Source organism: Hyperoodon ampullatus, assembly GCF_949752795.1.
Source record: "Hyperoodon ampullatus genome assembly, chromosome: 8".
Classification (NCBI taxonomy): Eukaryota; Metazoa; Chordata; class Mammalia; order Artiodactyla; family Ziphiidae; genus Hyperoodon; species Hyperoodon ampullatus.
In genome coordinates, this window is record NC_136921.1 from 17,203,059 (window position 1) to 17,223,896 (window position 20,838).

At 38.2% G+C, this 20,838-nt stretch overlaps 1 protein-coding gene across 1 annotated transcript in view; it reads left to right on the forward strand.

Annotated features, from left to right (window-relative positions):
• Positions 1–20,838, forward strand: part of EPHA4 (EPH receptor A4) — a gene marked incomplete at both ends in the record, with an annotated part of 138,391 nt that overhangs the window by 7,058 nt on the left and 110,495 nt on the right. Inside the window, one exon of the mRNA XM_079710441.1 lies at positions 238–901. Within this exon, the coding sequence (XP_079566567.1) occupies positions 238–901 (664 nt within the window). The remainder of the gene's footprint in view (positions 1–237; positions 902–20,838) is intronic.

Genomic DNA, 20,838 nt, shown 5'->3' on the forward strand with positions numbered 1-20,838 from the left:
AGGAACTGCTGAGAACTCAAAGCAATCAATCCAGCAAAACCTCTGGATCTGAGGCAAAAGAGTGAAAATTAAAATACTTTCCCAATATAATATCATCTTGGTGAGGAATTAGTGCTAGGTAGCTTTCTTTCTTATTGCAACAAAAATCATCACTGTCCTATGAGGGTAAAATAGAACTGATAAATCACGGTATGATGAAATTTTTGTAATCAATGCATTTCCTTTGGATCTTTGCAGTGGGAGGAAGTGAGTATCATGGATGAAAAAAATACGCCAATCCGAACCTACCAAGTCTGCAACGTGATGGAGCCCAGCCAGAATAATTGGCTGCGAACTGATTGGATCACCCGAGAAGGGGCTCAGAGGGTGTACATTGAGATCAAGTTCACCTTGAGGGACTGCAACAGTCTTCCGGGTGTCATGGGCACTTGCAAGGAGACGTTTAACCTGTACTACTATGAATCAGACAACGACAAGGAGCGTTTTATCCGAGAGAGCCAGTTTGCCAAAATTGACACCATCGCCGCCGACGAGAGCTTCACCCAAGTGGACATTGGCGACCGAATCATGAAGCTGAACACGGAAATCCGGGATGTAGGGCCATTGAGCAAAAAGGGGTTCTATCTGGCGTTTCAGGATGTAGGGGCCTGCATCGCCTTGGTTTCTGTCCGAGTGTTCTACAAGAAGTGTCCGCTCACCGTTCGCAATCTGGCTCAGTTTCCAGACACCATCACAGGCGCCGATACGTCTTCCCTGGTGGAAGTTCGAGGCTCCTGTGTCAACAACTCAGAAGAGAAGGATGTGCCAAAAATGTACTGCGGGGCAGATGGTGAATGGCTGGTACCCATTGGCAACTGCCTATGCCATGCCGGGCATGAAGAGCGGAATGGAGAATGCCAAGGTAAGGAGAGCCATCTTGTACTTTTCATTAGGGCTTAGTGCACATAATTAAATCAGAGATGAGACTAAATGGAGTAAAGCCAGTAATTAGCAGTCCCTGTGGGATGTGGTGGGACAGAGGGGTCTAATGAGTAAGTGCTACAGCTCCAGGTGGCAAAGCTAAGACGATTCTAATACTGACAAAATAAATGATGCTGCTGTAATCAGCAGAAGGCCAAACACATTTGCTAACAGGCACTTAGATCTGAACCGGCTTGATGTGCCCTCTGAAATGTAAATGAACAAGCTGAAGAAAGGCCTTGATTGATCCTTACTTAAAGAGGGCCGACACATTTTCGAACCATGGTTCTCCTGTCCGTAAACATCTCTCCTCGTATGGATGTGTACATGAATGATTTAAATGTGGAATTAGGATTTGTTGTTCCAGTTTCCTCCTGCTGATTAAAATTGAGCTGTGTGAGGAAAGTCCAGTTTTTCCTGCCTTGTGGATCAGTGTAGACATGGCCCAGCAAAGTGGAGTGACAAGGTTTCAAGTGCCTTATGTTCCACTGAGCGCCCATTGATAGGGTTTCCAAGTGAAATGAATCTTGATGAAAGACCTCTTGATTTCCCTGCGGATGTGATAAAGAGCTAGGAAAAGTCTTCTTATTCGATCTGTGGTCAGAGGCAATAGTAAATTGTAATCCATTTTGATTATTGAGTTTCTGAAGAAATCCAGATTTTTAAAATCATGTTAATTACTGTTTATCATATTACTAGGGTGACTTTTTTTTTTTCCTCTCACCTAAAGTTCTGTGTCTGCACTTCCCTCTTCCCTTATTTCGTCTTTCTGGGGAGTTTGCAAACTTGTTTTCTTTATATCAGCTTTGCGTTTGAGGAAGGGCTGGGAGTAATCCGTATTTATATGGATTGCTCATGTCATGTGTGGATTAAGGCTTAAAAAAAAAGCAGTCATTCCAAGATTTGTATTTTTGCTTGGTATTTATTTTCAGTGGTTATTAATAGTCTGCTGCTGCCAGTCTTATTATGGTTACTACTAAAGCGTGTAACTCTTGGTCCCATCTCTGGAACAGATCAGATTAATCTTTTCTCAGGGTGATTGTTGAACTGTAGACTACATTGCCACATGGTTCATCTGATTTGGCAATTAAAGAGCCCGAAATAACTGACTGCCAAACAATTTGTCTGGCATTTCAACCATCTTAATGACAGGGTGGGATTAACTATGGAGCAATCCACTTGACTGATTGGAAATCAACAGTTATAACCTAAAGAAAGTTGCATTTGGGGTAGTTTGGTGTCATAGAGTTATGCATTTCTCCTTTCAGAGTTCATAAGTGTCATTCTTGATCTGCTATAGTTATTTCTAGGCATAGCTAACAATGACTGTGTTTTAATTGCATTGAAAAGTAAAACAGAATAAAGGCTGGCAAACTTTTCTGTTGACCTAGAGTCAAAAGGTAAACTTGTGAACTTGAAAATCTAAAGGTTGGAATTTCAAGGGTTTTTTTGTTTTGTTTTGTTTTTACAAAGGTTGATTTCTTGCCATTTTGTTAACTCTTGACTTGGCAACTACTAGGTAAGCTGTACCAAATGGAAACCCTGAAGTAGATTCTGGTATTAACATTAGAAAATATGTGAGTGCATTGTTACTGGCACTGAAATTACTATCATCATAGCAGGAAGAGTGAAATGAATAGGGCAGTGACATTGCATCACATTTTAGAGTAAATTATTCTGCCTTTTTGGTTTTTGTAAGACAGGACTTGAACATCTTTACATTTCAAGATTCTTATATATATTTTAAAACACACACCATTGTCTTCCATTTCTTGCTCAAATGTTCATGCTTCTGGCATTAGTACATTTCTCTGTATCTAACGTCATTGATTTCCAATTGTCACAGAGCCCAGTAACTCATACATTGCTGCACTGTGAGACTCCTTGACATTTTTACAACCCAAATTAGAAGGAAAAGAGAAAAAGATGGAGGGGGAAGTGAATGTAAAGGCAATTGAACATGGTAGTGGTTGGCTTTATGGAAATAACCTTGGGAATCCAGTTCCTCATCATGTGGTCCATGGAAAGGGTGAGGCTTCATGTTTTAGGTCCAGTCCATTTTTGAGCAAACTGTTCCTAACACAAGGTGAGATATTTAATGGAAGGGGAAGGTTGATTAAGCTATTTTTGAGAATCTTTGTTCTCTGCACTCTTGCTACCCAGGTGTTTTCTTTGCTACTTGTAAAATGATTAAATCTTTCAAGAAGACACTTTTTGCACAAAACCTTGCACTTTGCTTGTATTTAAGACTACCAGGTAAGAATCTCTGATGAATTTAGGGAGGAAGAAAAAACTTGAATGACAAGAATTCTAAAATTCCAAATTTGAGTGAGAATTTTTAGGGATAACTCAAGACTGTAAACATCTTAAGAGTAATGAAAATGGTTTCCTCCATCCGTGCCATCATTACTGGAGTATCGGGATTATCTAGGAAGAGCAGAAAGAACATCGACACAAGGAAATGTGTCTCAGTTTGGTCACTTAGCTGAAAGACCTTGAGCATGTTTCTTAAGCCCTCTGAGCCTTGGTTTGTTCATCTATAAAATGGGTTGATAATAATTGTACTTAGCTTAGAGACTTGCTATGAGGACATAGTGATGTAAAATTAGTAAAAATCACCTTTTAGATCATAAAGCATTAATCTGATGTTAATGCTAACGTTTCCTTTATCACTCAGCTCTTACCAAGGTCATAACTGTTGAATTTTAAGAGTGTCGAGTTAAAATGGTAAAAGGGAAGTCCATCTTACAACCGCTCTTAGAAGTCAAGGACAAAGATAGGAAGCATTGCCTTTGCCCTAACAAAGAATAACATTCATTTGAAAATGATATTTGGAGAGTGTCATTTTTTTTTCCCTCCCCTACAGGAAGGAGAACTTTCTTCTGAGTGAAAGAAAAGTGATTTGGAAGTGGGATAAGAAAGACCAGGGCGTAAAGGGAGCTTAAGAAAGGATATAAAGGAGAATGGGCAAGTCTTCAGAACTCTGGCAGCAGGTTCCTCCCCAATTGTCTTTTCAATGAGTCTGCTGTGGCAGGACAAATAGAAGAACAGGTGAAAGGTCACCTACTTCCTCATCCATCTTCCTTGGGGTCTGGGAGGTCAGAGTGAAGATTGATTAAGATCTTAAATGTTTGACAAAAGATCCTTGGGCAAAAATGGCCAGGGCGGGTGGGGGCCTGGGGTGTGCTGTTGTTTGAATATAACCCTGGTCATCAGCCGGAGTCCTCAAGGGACCTTGGGGACAGGACTACACTTCCTCTTGGAGTTCTTACCTCCAAGCAGTACATGCAAATGCAGACGGAGGTGAGTAGCCGCGTCCAAAGTGTCAAGAGCGGCCGGGTGAGGGCAGGCATGCCCTCTGCAGCAGCTGCAAGTTCATGCTGCTCTTGAATACCATTTTCTGGAATGATCTGGCTCAGTCTCAGGAGGACAAAAAAGAGTGTAAGCCACTCATTTGTCTTCTCCAGGAGAATGTCTGGCTGATGTTAGCAGTAGTTTGATTGGGTGCAGCGGATAAGTAACTGTGCTGGTTAGTAGGAAAAAGGAAACAAAATCCTCCTCAGACATGTCCCCCCTCCCCCTACACATACCCCCCCAGGAGGGAATGTTCCAGATGTTTTACAGGGTTTTTTTATTACCTCAGAAATATTAAGCAGGAGGAAGAGGAAAAGATTCTTTATTAACTTATTTTTTGCTTAATTAAAGAGCTGAACAGTGAAAGGGAAGTCACAGATTTACTCTTTGTGAAAGATTAATAAGCAATATTTTCAGAGAGCATGTATAAAAATAATACTAATGAAACGAAAACATTCTTATGGAGTCACTTAAGGCCAAATAATCACAAATAATAGCTGTGACAAAATTAAGCTAGGTAGGAATTAAACCTTACATAAATACATAATTTTGCTGTAAATTGTTTGGGGTCCTATATATCTAGGACCTATATTATCTATCATTACATATATGATGCCTTCATATCAGCAAAAGGTATCTTATTAAAAGCTCTTTTGAGAAAGAACGATATAGAAATGCTTTGATGGCTGTAAAATAGAAATATTTCATATCTGTGCACTGAAAAGAGGGAGAGGGCTGTGATTAAACAAAAATTATTACTTTGTTTTCCTAATATATTATAGAAGGACCGTAGGAGAACACAGTACTGGAAAGAAAGCATTTAAAATATAGTTCAGAGAGATACTGTTATATCCTTTCCACTTCTGAAATTTTTCTTCTACCTTTGAATCATGTCTTTAAGAATCAATTGCTTAAGTCACATGGCTGCTTTTATCTCTGGCTTTGAAGCATGGCTGTGATCATTGAAAGACATGATCTTTACCTCTGAGAAGAGCAGGGTTTAATTATTGTCCTTTCTCCGTTATACTTTTTATTTTCCCTTCTATGTGTGACCGGGCTTCTTTTGTGAGTGTGAATCAGGCAATGGTCTCTATTTTGGATTCACCAAAGCACCATGTAGGAACTATCTCAGGGATTTTTGAATCCGATATTTAAGATTTGATGATTTATTTTAATCTGACTGAACTTCCTTGTACTTTTCAAAAATGAATTAAGACATAATTATTCTGTTAAGACTTGAGTCTTTAGGAGAAAGACAGATTAAATGGCTTTTCATTTACTACAGCGTGAAACAGAGGTGGTCATGATACATGTTTGACTTTCACATCATTGAATTTTAATACTTAGGTTTTTGGGGGGCAATTTTTTTTTACATTTAATTAATGAATTTAACATTATCAAAGAACTGTATGCTTCAAACTCTTACTCCAACTTATTTCTGAGTTACCAGTCTTTATGATTTGGCAGATAATGCAAATATATCTATATTCATGTATTTTAAAAAATTATAGAAATGGAATCATCTTCTTGTCATCTTGTTTTTAAGATGCTTGACTGTTTGTCATGGATATCATTCCATATTAGAGAATATAACTTTTTTTCATCCTTCATAATTGATAATTAATATTCTGTAGTATGAACATATCATACTTTAACTTTTTCCCTTGTTGGTTGATAGTTAGGGTGTCTTAGTTTTTACTGGTAATATTTTTAAATGAACACTTTAATTTGTAAATCATACATGTACATTTAAAAAAATTGGATTAACTTTGCTTTGTTATTTTTCTGGCTTTATCTTGGACAAGTGAATTTAGTAAAACTTCTTGACTATGAGCATGTATGTGGAGGAGGTCAGTCTAGGATAACCAGACAAGTAAGACCACTGACAATTAAGGAACATAGTGGAGTCTCATTAAATGTTCATTGAATGAATGAATAAATAAATGCATAAGGTATTGTGGCCTGTTTCATATTAAACATTTATTTGGTGGAGTAATGTTTCATGGAGTCAACATGATATATCAGAATCTTTGCATGTGACTAACATATTAATGAGGTCCTTTTTTGTAATTCCTACTTCAGTTGGTTCTTAACTATTTTCATCATGTTTATGAACCATCTCTATGATCTGAATGTTCAAAAATCTCTGCAGCCCATGAGTTAACATAGTTATTAGTACAAAATGGCTAAGACCTGCCTTTGAAGTTTGAGACTTGAGTTTAGTTTCTAGGTGTGCTGCTTAACCAGGTGTGCAATCATGGTCACCAACTTAACCTCCCTAACCTCAAGTTTACATCTGCAAATTGCTGACAATGGTATGTTATTATGTATGACACATACATATCAGCATGCATGTACAAAGGGTTTAGCACAGTGCCTAGAATGATTAAGCACTAATGAAGTGGAAAATATTATTGTTAATTTTATTGTTGTTCGATAGAAATATGGTGACAGTATGGCCTATTAGGTCATTGTCTGTCCAACAATGGAAACCGGTTTAGGGTTTGAAGTAGATTTTTTGGGGGGGGAGGTGAGGGCAGTGTTGACATATGCAAGGGTAGGGGATGGTATGAAATGGCTGTTCTTATCTGCATTGATCAAATCCTCTGTTCTCCAGCCTACTGCAGTGATTCTCAAAGTGTGTTCCAGCTGGGTTCCCCAAGACCCTTTCATGTGGTCTGCAAGGTCAAAACTTTAATGCTAATATGTCATTCGCCTTTTCCCTCCCCTTTTCTCATGAATGGAGTTTTCCAGAGGCTGATACGTGATAGCTCATCTCATCAAATTGAATAGAGAAGCAAGTATGAGAATCCAGCTGTCCTCTGTTAAGCCAGGCATTAACGATGTCACTCTTCTCACTAATTTCGTTTTAGAAAATATAGTAATTTTTTTCATTAAAACATATTAATTGTGTTAACATGTAATGGGCTTATTATCGATACTTTTAGATAAGTTCCTCTCAGTTTCAGTTTCTAATGGTAAATATTGGTAGCTTTAACCCACATAAACAAAAGCACTTTGGCATCCCCAGTTTTTTAAAGAATGTGTAAAAGGGTCATGAGACAAAAAAGTTTGAGAACCGCTGCACTGGTCCATCAGCTTTTTGTTTTTCTGGCAGGTACAGGGAGTGCACTTCTGTCTTCTGTAGACACTTTAAAATTAAAGTAAAATAAGAAAGCTCTGGAAACTTTCAGAATCTGGGAGATTTAGGTAGCTTAGAAGGATGGCATTTATTCAACCCTTTAGATGTTTCTATAAAATTAGGCAGCAATTTGTAGCGCTTAGCTTTTTAAAAATGGTTTATCTGTGTCCAATAACATGCCTCAGTGCTCTCTTAAGTTTTACTGTGCTTGTGAGAAGGAATGATTAAAGAAGGCCTCAGCTGGCCCCTGGACCCTGAGAGACTGTATCTTTTTCACTTAGGGCCTAAAACCTTTCTCACTGTGCCCCCTTCCAGCTGGTACCTCTGAGCTGTTTTGGGAGGAGGAGAGCAGGTGAGGTCACTGGGTCCCATGATCTGGAGGGTAATTAATAGTCCCATGACTAAATGGACATTTTATGAATATTCAGAGTCTATTTGGGCTTCTGGGGAAACAATCGGGTTGGTACCGCTGACAACTCCCTTTGGAGACACGGAGCGTTTTCTGCGTGAATGCGGGTCGTCAGCTGTCCGCCTAGGGTTGCTTTTGCAGGCAGCAGATTCCTCATTTGCATATTCTGTATGCGCCCTCATGCAAAACAGCACACCCATTTCCCCCTTTCACAAAGGCTAGAGGGCTTCCTTTGGAAACTCCAGCCAAAATCTCCTTCTGTTTATGCAGAACCCAATGATTTAGACACCATGCAAATTAATTCGGTTTTGATTTGAATGCTTCCAGAGATTGGGGGTGTAGGCGGAGAGTGGGGTATTTGCACAGGGCCCTTTTTGTGCACAACTCCGCACCCTCCCCGCTCCCCCCGACCCAGTGTGGCTGGTTGTCACTCCCCGGGCCCCTTGCCCCGTGCAAAACAACCCACGGTCCCGCTGCTCATTTTATTGTGAACGTTGGAAAGGAACCTAGTCTTGGTGAATCTCTTGGCTTGCCTGTTTAGTGACAGTTTCAGCTGGAATCTTGCTGTTCTTTCTGAGGAGGGAGGAGATGGCACTATTCGGATTATGCTAGGAATGTTTAGAAGTGGCCCAACAAAGGGCTTAAAAAATGGTCAAGTAAAAGATAAAATTCTTGGAGAAAGATTTGTTAAGATCTCAGGCAATTCCAAAAAGAGGCTTTAGGTCACTAGTGGTCTGGAACCTATTCACTCATTCAACAAATAGATACTGAAAGCGTATAATGTACAAATCACCATGGGTATTTTCATTGTGTTAGTGTCCTTCAATCTATGAATGAACACAACCGTCTTCATATCTAGAATCATGATTAAAATCTCTTATTTTCACTTACGTCCGAGATAAATTTCTTTCAAAGGCATAGTGACTATAATTCTGTTCCTTATTCTATATGTATATTCGCTTTGGGTTGAATGTTGCCTTTTGAATTCCTGTCTTCCCACCCCACCCAGTGTCTCCAAATTTACTTAACCTTTGCTTTATTCCTTTAGAATGGTAATGCGAGCACACTTATAGTTAACCCAACAAACTTCACTTTCTGCTTGAAAACAGCCCTGTCTTCAGAAGGCCGTGATCATATGTATTCTATAAACTAGAAGAAGAGGATTGGGCATGAAATGTTTTTGAAGTTCAATTAGTTTTGAGTTCGAACTGATCCACAGGGCAGAATAGCCAGACTTTGCAGTGTAATTAGGTGGAAGGGCTGGGTCAGCTAAAACAACATCTAAATGTAGAAGAGCTTTGGTTCAGCTCCACATGGCCTGACAAAATTTGATGATGCTGTTCAAAGTCCATTTGGGATGGATTATTAGGATTAAAGAACAGCAGAAGGCTCTGTACTTGGTATATTCTCTCGTGTCATTAGTGGATGAGAAAATTCAGCTGCTTATCTGGCTCTTGTTTCGAAGAATGGATTTAAACAGACCCACACTTCTCAAAGGTGATCTTACTAACCTCTTCTTAATAAGTTACAGATCTCCAATTGCTCAAAATCCTGAAAATACCATTTGAAGTAAGTTGATTGATAATTATCATTTCCCCTACGTGTACAGATATTTTCCACAGCAGTACAAAGCTATGGTACAGTTTCTTAATTACCCAGATAATCCTGTTTGCTTGTATTTTTAAACTATGAAGTGCTGGGTAATTATTCAATTCTTAATAGAAGGCAAATGGCAATGTAAACAATAATTAGGATGTTAGACAGACTAATGCGCTTCAGAGCAAATTGGATTTTTTTCATACTGTTCAGCATGAAGTCCCATAAAGCTAACAATTTAGAAGCAAGGCAAAAAAGGTTCCATTTGGTTCATATTTTATGGCGTTATCTCTTCATGGCTTGTTTCTGTGAATAGCAGTCTGCCCCAATGAAGCTGGCTGCGCCCAAGCCAACTGTTTCCTCCGTAACAATCGCTTCCCTGCTGTTTGACATTTGGCGAGGTTCTCCCAGGCCTCCAGATCGGTCCTTTGTCAGCTGCAGATCCGAGGGGTCAGAGGTTAACAGAATACTGATTTCCTCTCATAATACCATGGCAGGTAAATATGGGCCAAACTCATGATTAGTTAAGATGCAGCTAAGTCAGGAGTGCTTTTCTCATGGGCTTTTGTCCTTAAGAACTTCCCTGATTTGAAATGCTGAGTTTCCCAGCTCTTGCCTTCCACAGCGGCTTCTTCATTACCAGAGCTGCTGTCTCTTTTATATAGCTTTTTCCGTTAATAACCATTCACAGCTAACAATATATCCCCAGAAATACATGACCTGAAAACTGAGCATATCATCACATTTGATGAATTAATTTTACCAACTTAACAATACTTTGCAATCTTTACACATTTAATTATGTCTTGTAGTCTTATCTGTACTGTGTGTTTCATGGATGAAATAATAAACTGATAACAAAGGTGGTAGACAAAGATCCTTTAATAGTGGTGCTCTTACCCACCCTCCATTTTTTTTTTTCAGTCCAGGCTTCATGGTGTGTTGCCAATTAGAGGTATAATTAAGCAAACAATTTTATTCCCATTTTCACCATTTATGGAGATGTCCAAGCATTCATCAACATGTTATTAATATTTTACATTTAATTTAATGTAAATTTAAATTTACATTAATTTAATTAATATCAGTTTAATTATATCAGTGTTAATTTTTCTCCTAAGGATTGATGTAAGCTACTCAATAGGTTATATCTTAATTGTTCATGTTGGACACACAGGCTGTAGAAGTTTAAAGTATCTTTCAAACTTTCTGTTACTATCAATGAATTGATGCAAAGGCCACCTTTGTGTATATCCCTATCCCATTTCTATTTGGCCAACCTCCTTCACATTGCACTGTGACCTTGATGCTTAGATTCATTTGTTTTCAGTATTAAGTGTTTGAAAAAGACATCTCCACTTTGAAAAACAGTTTCCTTTTGAAGTGTCCAGCTTGGCACTGACTGAAGCAGCCCCCAGGCCAATTAGCATGTTAAAAGAATGGGTCAATACCTTTCTGCTTCCTCCACCCTCCTGCTCTCTTCTGAGGGGGAAGAGTTTTGAAGAACCCTAGGAGGCTCTTGACAGATGTGCCAGGAGACTTCAAGAGGATTGTCGATTGCCCTGAGTAGGGAACATTGACGGTTTGATCTAGTGCCCAGACAACTTCTCTGCTGGCCATTTGAAAATGGATGCAAGAGGCATTGACAGCTTCAGGAAAGCTCTAGCAGTTCATGTAATTATGGAGAGGATTAGAAGAAAAGTGTTGGGAGAAATAAGAGATCAATACAGGGGCACTAGTTGACTTGAACTCACCTTTAGCTGTTAAATACTACATTTTGTAACATTTAGCCTATGCACATGGAAGACTATTTTATAGGTTGGCTTTTTAAGGGTTGTGTAAAGCCATGCATTAGAAAAAAAACATAAGCAGCCACTGATTTTTGAGAGCGGACTTGTAGGTAATTAACACTGTAACACTTCTAGTACTTAAGATGCAAAGGTGCTAATTAACAAATGGGAGAAATTGAGATTTCATTACTCTGGTCTCTAACTAGGTGCCAGCAAAGATGTGCAGCTGAAAGTAATATTTTGAACATTCAGGTTTCTTTTAAAGTGTTTGCTTTAGGAACTGCCTCTGTTTATCCTAGAGTTTTCAGTTAGCACTAATGCAGGGCTACAGTAAAACAATATAAAAGTGCAGGTAATTTTGCACCAAGGAACTCCTGTTGATGGAAAAATGAGAACTTGTCTTTGCATGACTAAAAAGAAAAGTTTTTAAAAAGTTTGAAACTTCCCACCTGAGGGGCCCAAATGGTCTTGCTTTAGGAAGTTATCCTCCACAGGACAAAAAATGGCTACTGTACTGAGCTAAACAAAGCCCAGTACATACTTTTTTCTAAACTTCAGGAAGGATTCTGGGATCCTCATTTACAAAATGTTGTGGCTATAACTATTTCAGTAATTTTTAAATGGGTACTTGATATGGCAAGAATTTTGCACTTTCAGCAATTGTACTGAACCATTATCAGATCTTTCCTTTTCTTCTAGAGAAACAAAGTCATTTACTGAAGAGAAGTAATGTTTGACCTTATAAAAATCACAACTATTATTGCAACTTTAAAAAATAGATATACTAAAAATAACCCCTACCCCCCTCAAAAGGATCGTTGAATCCTACTACAGATAATGATTGAAAAAACCTATTGAGTTTTCCCAGTATTTCCCATTATATTTTCTAGCTGGTTATCACTGATCTACAGGAAAGCTATTGATTTTTCTATGTTTATCTTGTATCCAATCTTTTTCTTGAACTGCCTTGTGAATACTAATAGGTTTTCAGTTAATGCTCTAGGTTTTCTAGAGAACTAAGAGTTTTCGGTGCAAGCAATCATATATTTTTCCTTTTAAGAAAAAAATTAAACCTCTTATTTATGATTTCTATCTTACAAAATTGGCCAGAATTTTCAGGCCAGAGAAGAATAATAGTGTAGATTGTAAGCACCTTTATTTTATGCTCAATTTTAGAGGGCATAATTTAAGTATGCTATGAGATATATTGTCTTCATATCATATTTCCAATTTTTAAACATTTCTAAGGAAGAAGGGCTTTTGAATTTTGCAATGACTTCAAGTATCTCTTTTAGCTATGTGACCTTTCTGACTTGCTGTGTTTATGGGATTGAATATATTAGTAGATTTTTCTGAAAATAATTCGTAAACTCTCTTTGCAAAAATCCTATTAGGTGGCAGTAAATTTTGAAAAATAGTTCCTTAAATTCTATTTGTTAATCGAAAATGGTGATGAAGAGCCAGGATTTTGGAATAAGAATTTAATTTTAATCTCAGCTTTATTTACAATGTGACAATGGGCTCTAGGTACTCAACTTTAGCGCTTTTGTTTTCTCCTCTGTAACAGGAGAATAATGATACCTACCCCATGGGTAGCCTTAGGATTAAATAAGGCAATGTATGTAAGCCTTACTAGGAAGTGACATCTATTCAGTGCTCAGTAAAATGTAGAAATTTGTATTATTTTTATTTTGAATTTTTAATAAATAACCAATTGATATTAACCTATATATTCCCTTTTTCTCTTTCTCTCTAACTGTATCTCTCTCTCTTTCTCCCCTCCTATTCTTATCAGGTTTTAGGATTATAATTGAGTCATAAAGTTAATCACGATAGTTTTCCATTTTTTAATTAACATTGGGAAAGTTAGTGTGCAGGGGATCTAGCCTTACTCTCCAAGTTTGAAAGATTTCGCCATTAAAACTGGCTCTAGACTGTGCACTTAGGATATGGGCACTTTTCTGTATATTTGCTAGACTTCAATAAAAAAATGCAACAACCCCAACCAGGAAACTGGCTCTGGAACCTCATTCACTTGCTTTTCTAGTCACATAAGTGACTCTTCCATTCCATAGTTAGATGTGCTCTCTGACTCTGATCTGGGCTATTCCCAGCCTCTGTTGACTTCAGGGCGGAAAGCACAGATGCCACATTGCTCTCCTTTGTAATTACATCACTGAGATTTCTCATTACTTGTGTAGATCTTAAACATATAAGTTAAAGGCAATAGGATCGTTCAACCTGGAGTTAATGCATAGGTATGGTTGAGCTAGTCATAAATCAGGATCCTGGCTGTTAATGAGGATCTAGTTGAGACGATATTTAATATCTCATTAGGAAAAGCTGCATTTCACTGCAGAGTGAATGTGGATGCAGCTCCTCTGAGCTCTGGTGCTTTGCTCTTTTTTTTTTTTTTAATTGAGAGAGAAAGAACTTGAAGTGACAGATTCCCTGTTCTAGAAACATCTGGTGTTCCTTAGAGCTGCAACTTTGACATCATAATCTGTCAATATTTTATATTGGTTTTGAGGATTGGTAAGCTTCATTTTTTTCATTTCAAATGATTCTGTGGGCCTCATGCAAGCTACACGAGGACCAGAGGACAGATGTCGCCTCAGTATAAGGAAAGACCCATCTAATATTTTGAACTAGACAAGAGTGGAATGTGATGCCTTTTGAGAGGATGAGTTCCCCTTTGGAGCTGGTGTTCACACTGGCTGGATGACCCCAGGGCATCTAACTGTATCCTTCCAGTAAGAGAATGGAGACCCTGTGTTCCTTAAAACACATTGTCATTTTGGGCAGGATGATTCTTCCCTGAGTGTAATATTTACCAAGCACTGCGGGTCCATCCTGTGCACGGTGGGTATGCACTTTGCAAGGCATTTGGTGTCCTGAGTAGTCCTTGGGCAGTAAATGCCTACGTCATCCTGCAGTCAATGTGACAGGCCAAAACCTCCCCTCACGTGTCCAGCTGCCTCAGGTATGTTTACTAATCTCAATTGCAAGCTTCTAAACTAGACAAACTATAAGATAACTTACAACTGTTAAGATTCTAAGATAGTAGGGTATTTGGTCCCCTGTTACAAATGTTTCATATTTCCTATAGGATAGGTAATCCAGGTCTAGGATCTTTTTTTTTTTTTAATATTTATTTATTTGGCTACGCTGGGTCTTAGTTGTAGCACGTGGGATCTTCGTTGCGGCATGTAGGATCTAGTTCCCCAACCAGGGATTGAACCACAGCCCCCTGCATTGGGAGCACGGCGTCTTAGCCACTTGACCACCAGGGAAGTCCCAGGTCTAGGATCTTGTAGCATAGAAAAGATGGAGAAGCTTTTCAAACACTCCTGGCTATCAACCTCTCTGTTTTTATTTTCCTTAAATCTAAGCGTACACCATAGCATCATCATCTGTTTCCCCAATAGGCACCAATTAAAGGAGAGGGGGAATGTCTTCTGGAAGAAATTGCTCACATGTTATAAAAGCATCTGTAATGATGACCAACAACCAGGTTCCCTACTGACTTATTTAATCCTAAAACAGCCTTATAAGGCAGGTAGTGTTATTATCCCCATTTTACAGTTGGGAAGGCTGAGACATGGAAAGGTGCCCAAGGTTATGCAGACTACTTAAAACGATTTGAAACCAGGTAGGCTGGCTCCAGCCTCCAAGTTGCCAACTCTATACCATACTTTCCCTGGGTAAGAAGTGTTAGAAATCAAGAAATGTCTCACCAAGGTAACTAAAAATATGGAAACTGCCTTGTATTCTTACAAGGTAAGAAGAACATTTTAAATGCCTGAGTTATAAACTTATGTAAAGAGCACCCTGTATTTACTCCAAGATTTGTAAAACACTCATCTGCCAATGGGTGGCCTTTGTATTCTTTCAAATGGCCTGGCAAAGAGCAAAATGTGACTTTGCAATTATTAAAGCTGAAGACCTTGTCGTAGAGTGTGTTACTGAACAAATTATTCTTATTTTGACTCTGAATCACAGCACAGAGGGAGGTTATAAGCATAGATCCGAGTTTACATAAGACAGAACATCATCTCCTCTTAACTGGAGGACAGCTGAACCAAATGAGAACTTTTTTGATTTCTCAAATGCTGTACAATAAATCCAGAGCTATTTAGAAGGAAAATCAATCTAAAAAGGAGGATGAACTTTTCATAATCTAAATGTTGGCTTGTGCTTTTATGCTGGTTCAGGTAGAGTATTTATTTGCAAAGGTATGCAGAAAAAGAAATGGCAACAGAATCATTTGTGATTCAATTCATTTCTGCAGTAAAGCAAAAGGAGAAAAAATGTGAGCTAAACATTGCAAATGGTGGTATATGTGATTCCTTCGGCATCCACACAGCCATTCTACTTTCCCCCCATTGTGTTGCTACCTAGTGGCTTCAGTGGAAATGGTTCACCTTTCAGCACCTAAAACCAGCTACATCCTGAATTGTTCTATTATGGAAGTCTCAAAAATTCTTTTTGTGGGGGGCTAAGTCATTTAGAATCAGGTTTTCTCTTGCTTGCATCACAACCCTAATTAATAAAAGAGGTCATTACTTTAACTGAACACTAGTCTTCTATAGACAAATGTTTCACATAGGAAGCATAATGTGTTTGCCCAAGCTGAGTAGTTACTTTTCCAAAAGATTCCTTTCTAGTCCTATAAACAACAAAGACATATTGGATGGCTATTTTGTTCTCCCTCCTCAGCCTGATGGCAGGATGGACTAGTTTGGGTTCTGCTGCTAATAGGAGCGAGAACCCTCTTCCGTACAGTGGCTTTGTGAAGTGAGCTATCTCTCTTCTGAGTGTTGAAGAATATTCAAGCCCTAATGACCTTAGAAATCCTTTATTTAGTTCATGCTTCTCATATTACAGATGAGAAAACTGAGGCTCATATTAATAAAGTATGTAATAAATTAATAAAGAGGTACAAACTTCAGTTACAAACTAAATGAGTCACGGGGATGAAATGTACAGTGTGGGGAATATAGTCAGTAATAATGTAATATCTTTGCACGGTGACAGATGGTAAGTAGACATCGTGGTGATCATTTTGTAATGTATAGAAATATTGCTATGCTGTTCACCAGGAACTAACATAGAGTTCTAGGTCAGTTATACTTCAAACAAACAAACTTATGGAAAAACAGATTTGTTGTTACCAGGGGTAGGGGGTGGGGAGAGAGGGATTTTACAGATACATACTACTATATATAAAACAGATAAACAACAAGGACCTACTGTATAGCACAGAGAACTATATTCAATATCTAGTAATAACTTATAATGGAAAAGAATCTGAAAAATAATATATATACATATATATAACTGAATCACTTTGCTGTACATTTGAAACTAACACAACCTTGTAAATCAACTATACTTTAAAAAAATTAAACATTCAACTAAAAAAAAGTGAAAAAAAAAGTAAAAAAGAAAGAAAAAAATAATTAAAAAGATAAAAAGACTGGCTCCTGAAATACGGAATTTCAGAGTCTTGCCTTCTTGACTGTGTCAAAGGGAGGATAATCCCAGAAAAGATGTGGGCAGCCAGGGTGAAGTAGCATCTACATACCTTTGAAGTTGGCCTTGGAGAACTAAGTCCTATATACTCAAGTCTACTCCCCAAATTAGGCTTTTGATATGAGATCAAACTTGGTCCTTGACTGCAATCATTGGGGTTTCAGTAAACTGTTTGCCCCCCACCCCCATAAAAGCTTGAAATCCTCGGATATGCTCTGACTTTTTGTCCGCTTCAATACATTCTGAGGTCTCCATGCCTTTTTGTGCACTATTTCCTTGGCAAAAGAGTTTGCAGTCTAAGGGAGCAGGCAGCCCAGTAAAAATATTTATGATGTGTGATAAGTGAAGTGTGAGGACCTGGAAGAGGGAGATGCTGAGTGCTGCTGGAGGTGAGATGTAAAGGAAGGTTTTTGGCAATTTGGACATAGTATTGGTGCATTGGTCCACTGGTGGACTCAGTGGCCATTGGGATCTAGGGTGTGTGTGAAAGGGAATGCTTTGAGTAACTTCAGGGTTGTAGGTTTGGTGCAACAATGCTTAGTGATTCTATTCTTAGATTAAGGAAATCCTAGGCGATGAGGTAATTTTTAAGGGAGGGTGGTTTGACCTGGCAGGATTGAGGATTAGTTTAGTTTATACTTGTTATATGTAGAATATAAGAAAGGATGAGGGTAGTGGTCCAGGAAGGGAAGGATGACCATAGTTTTACTTGCTTTTCATTTCTGAATTTGACCTTGTAGAAAAACAAGGATTTCCTTAGTCTAAGACTAGAATCACTATACAATTCATTCCATCACAGGAGATGAAAAATGCCTTTCTCCTTGATCATTAAAACTTAGCCTTTCTGTCAAGGTTTCTGCCTTCATATCTTCGAGTTTTATTTATTTATTTATTTATGCCTTTGTGGGGTTTTCGTGAAGACAGTGTGGTTTGGTGGCCTAGGGCTTGGGCACAGGGTGGGGTGACTAGGTCTCTTCCAGGAGTGTGGATCTTGTGCAAATCACTTAATCCCTCTAGTTTCTTCTATTCCTCATCTGTGAAATGGGGGTACTGTTACTACTTTTAATTTTGCAGTATAATTAGTCTGATTTGTATACATGTTACATTTTTTAATATATCTATTATGTCTTTGGTTAAAGAAGATACTTTAATATTTCATTTTTAAAATATTTCAGCTGATTAATACTTCATTTGACCAAAACATAGATTTCTCATGTTAATTGTACTCTGGTTTTATTGTGTTTATAGCAGCTAAGTATACCATGGGAAACCCTACTTATTGGAGTATGAAAATATGGTTTTAAGCCATGTTGAAGGGAACTGATGAATCACAAGGTTATTGGGGTGAGAAAAAAATCATGAGACATTCCTGTTTTTTGTAGAAAAATGAGGTAATACCATTGGCAAGTAAAAAGACTGGCACAATCATCTATAATGTCACCACATAATGAGAGTCATACTTATTGTTTTGGTTTCTATGCTTCCAAACTTTCTTTGACGCACACATTGCCACACACACTCACTGAGTTATTGATCGTATAGCATGATGATAAAAAGTCTTTCCAGATCAATACATATAACTTGATAACATCATTTTTAAAGGTGACAGAGATTTCTGTTGCTTGGATGTACCTCCGTTTCTTCACCCACCCTCTGTTTTAGGGCTTTTAGGTTGCTTTTAGTGTGGTGCTTTTAATAACATTGCCCTGAATATCCTTACAGGAACATCTTAAAATATAGGCTTAATTATTTTTTAATAATTGTAGGTTTGAAAAATGTGCAGCTTTAGATAGAGGCTTTGATATTTATTGGAAAAGACTCAGTTTTGAGATACATGCTTACTTAAGCTTGAAACAACGAGAAATAGCAAACCTCTAGTGACTTCATATGACAATTTCCATGCAACACTCATTAATGAAGTGCACTCCAAAGTGGAGGTAGTTTTACTCATTAGCACGTGCACGTTAGAAAACTTCCTTTAAGGTTTTTGCCAACAAACCCTTTCTTTTCATCCTAAAAAAAAGCAATTAACTTTTAAGCTTTATTTTAAACAAATGTAGGATTCATTGGCTATGTGATAGCTATTAGCAGGAACCCTTTCATATAAAGGATAGCCTTTACTATAAATGATAACATAGTTTAGTCACCTGATAAACATTATTGCCTCTAAATCTACTGTAAATTTTCCCTCCCACTATCTAAGGAACATCACTGCTCTTAAAACTCAGAGAATCACTGCCTTTCATAAAGACATTGTTAAAGTGAGCTTGATGAGGCTGGTTGTTTTATATAATCTCTTAGATACTGTTGTCTTATAGTTTTAAAGAATGCCTTCAGGGCTTCACCAACTGGAAAGGAAAATGACTTCCTGGATTATGAGTGGGCTTTAAAATAACTACACACACGGAAACCAGCAATTCAAATTCCTGAAGGGTTGGCTGATTCTTCTTTTTTATGAGTTAAATGCATTGATTGCTGTGTAATCAATTGTTTCTGTGGCCTTAAAATTCATCTTGCTACACTCCAGAGATTTAACACCTTTAAACTGGGTCATCCAAGTGCCTATACTAGCATTCTCTGCACTTATCTCCCAGTACCCACTTACTCACCATGGAATATTAATTATGCAGTTCAGTTTTGCACCTTCCCCTTTTTAAAATGAATTAAACATCTTGCAAGTTATTTCTCCAATTGCATGAATGGAATATAGAAGAACATTGCATCCTTTCTTTCCCACTTCCTAGACTCCTTTTGCCTCCATCTTTCTCAGTGAAGGAATCCTGTACATATTGGCTCTTAGCTGGAAGATCTTGTCATTTGAAAATAGAGTACCATCTCTAAGGACAGTGAAACCTTGCACGCATGTCCTCATACCTAAACTATTCATTCTTCTTTGGGCAACTCATCTCTTACCAATATGAAAAATAAAGCCATGTTATTTTTAAATTTATTTTTCCCTATTAAATGAATTCTCACATTTTATTCATGAAACTCATCCTGTTCATTGCAGAGCATTTGGAAAACAAGAAAAGGAAACCGGAAGTCACATTTGGGATCATCCTCGTACCCGTCTTCTGGTTTCTTGCTGTCCCTGTCTAAGTGTAGAATGGTGTTTCTCTGCCTCGTGGCACTTGTCTTTTCCTTTTTCCTGCCAGTGCAGAGCAAGGAAGTGCTTCATTAATAACCTCAGAATCACCTACTTGCTGAGTGGGTGATTTGTTTTGCTGTTGTAGGCTGCATTCCTGTCCTGCTTGGAGTGAATATTGTCATCTATGTGCCTGTGATGTTGCAGCTTCCCACATACTTTATTGGCCCAGAAATTCCAGCTACTCCTTTCTCTTTGCAGCTTGGCATTCCAGATCCCCAATGGGACCAGCACCTTTGACTGTAACCCCAAAATCCTCTGTGAATGAGCTTGCCGATCCCTTCCCCTAGGATGTTACACCCTGTTTCTCAATTCCACAGAATCTTGTTCTGAATCATCAGGAACTTGAATGTGGGTCGCCTACCTGACTTCTAGGGTGGTACCTTCTTAGGACCCTCTCTCTGACTGGGAGTCCTGAGAATTTGATGTTGTCCCAAATCAAGACTTAGTTCTCCATGCTATTTCGGACACTAATTTGGCCCTACGTCACTTTCTTTAGATCTAGTCTCCTCAGATTCATCTCCCTCTGCTGCCTGTGTCAGTGAAGTTTTACATGTTTGAACAGCCAACACTTCAAAGACAAGCAGCTCTATGCCATGGAAAGCGTTTAAGCAGAAACTAGAGGGAGTCTTTAGTAAGAGAAGCTTCAGCAAGTCCCTCACTGGAGAGAAGGACTGGAATAACTGCTCTTATCCCTTATAATTTTGAGATTTTTGTAATTCAACAGTAAATGCCTCTACCTATCACAGGTTCAGTAAAAATTCTCTCATTTATTTTTCTGATCCTATGCTGAGAGCACTGATTGGTATGGAAGGCTTGCTGTATGTGCATTGAATGTAAAATCACATTTTAAAAAGGTCATATCCATACAAAAGGAGGGAAAAAATAATAACATGTTAATCAGAAG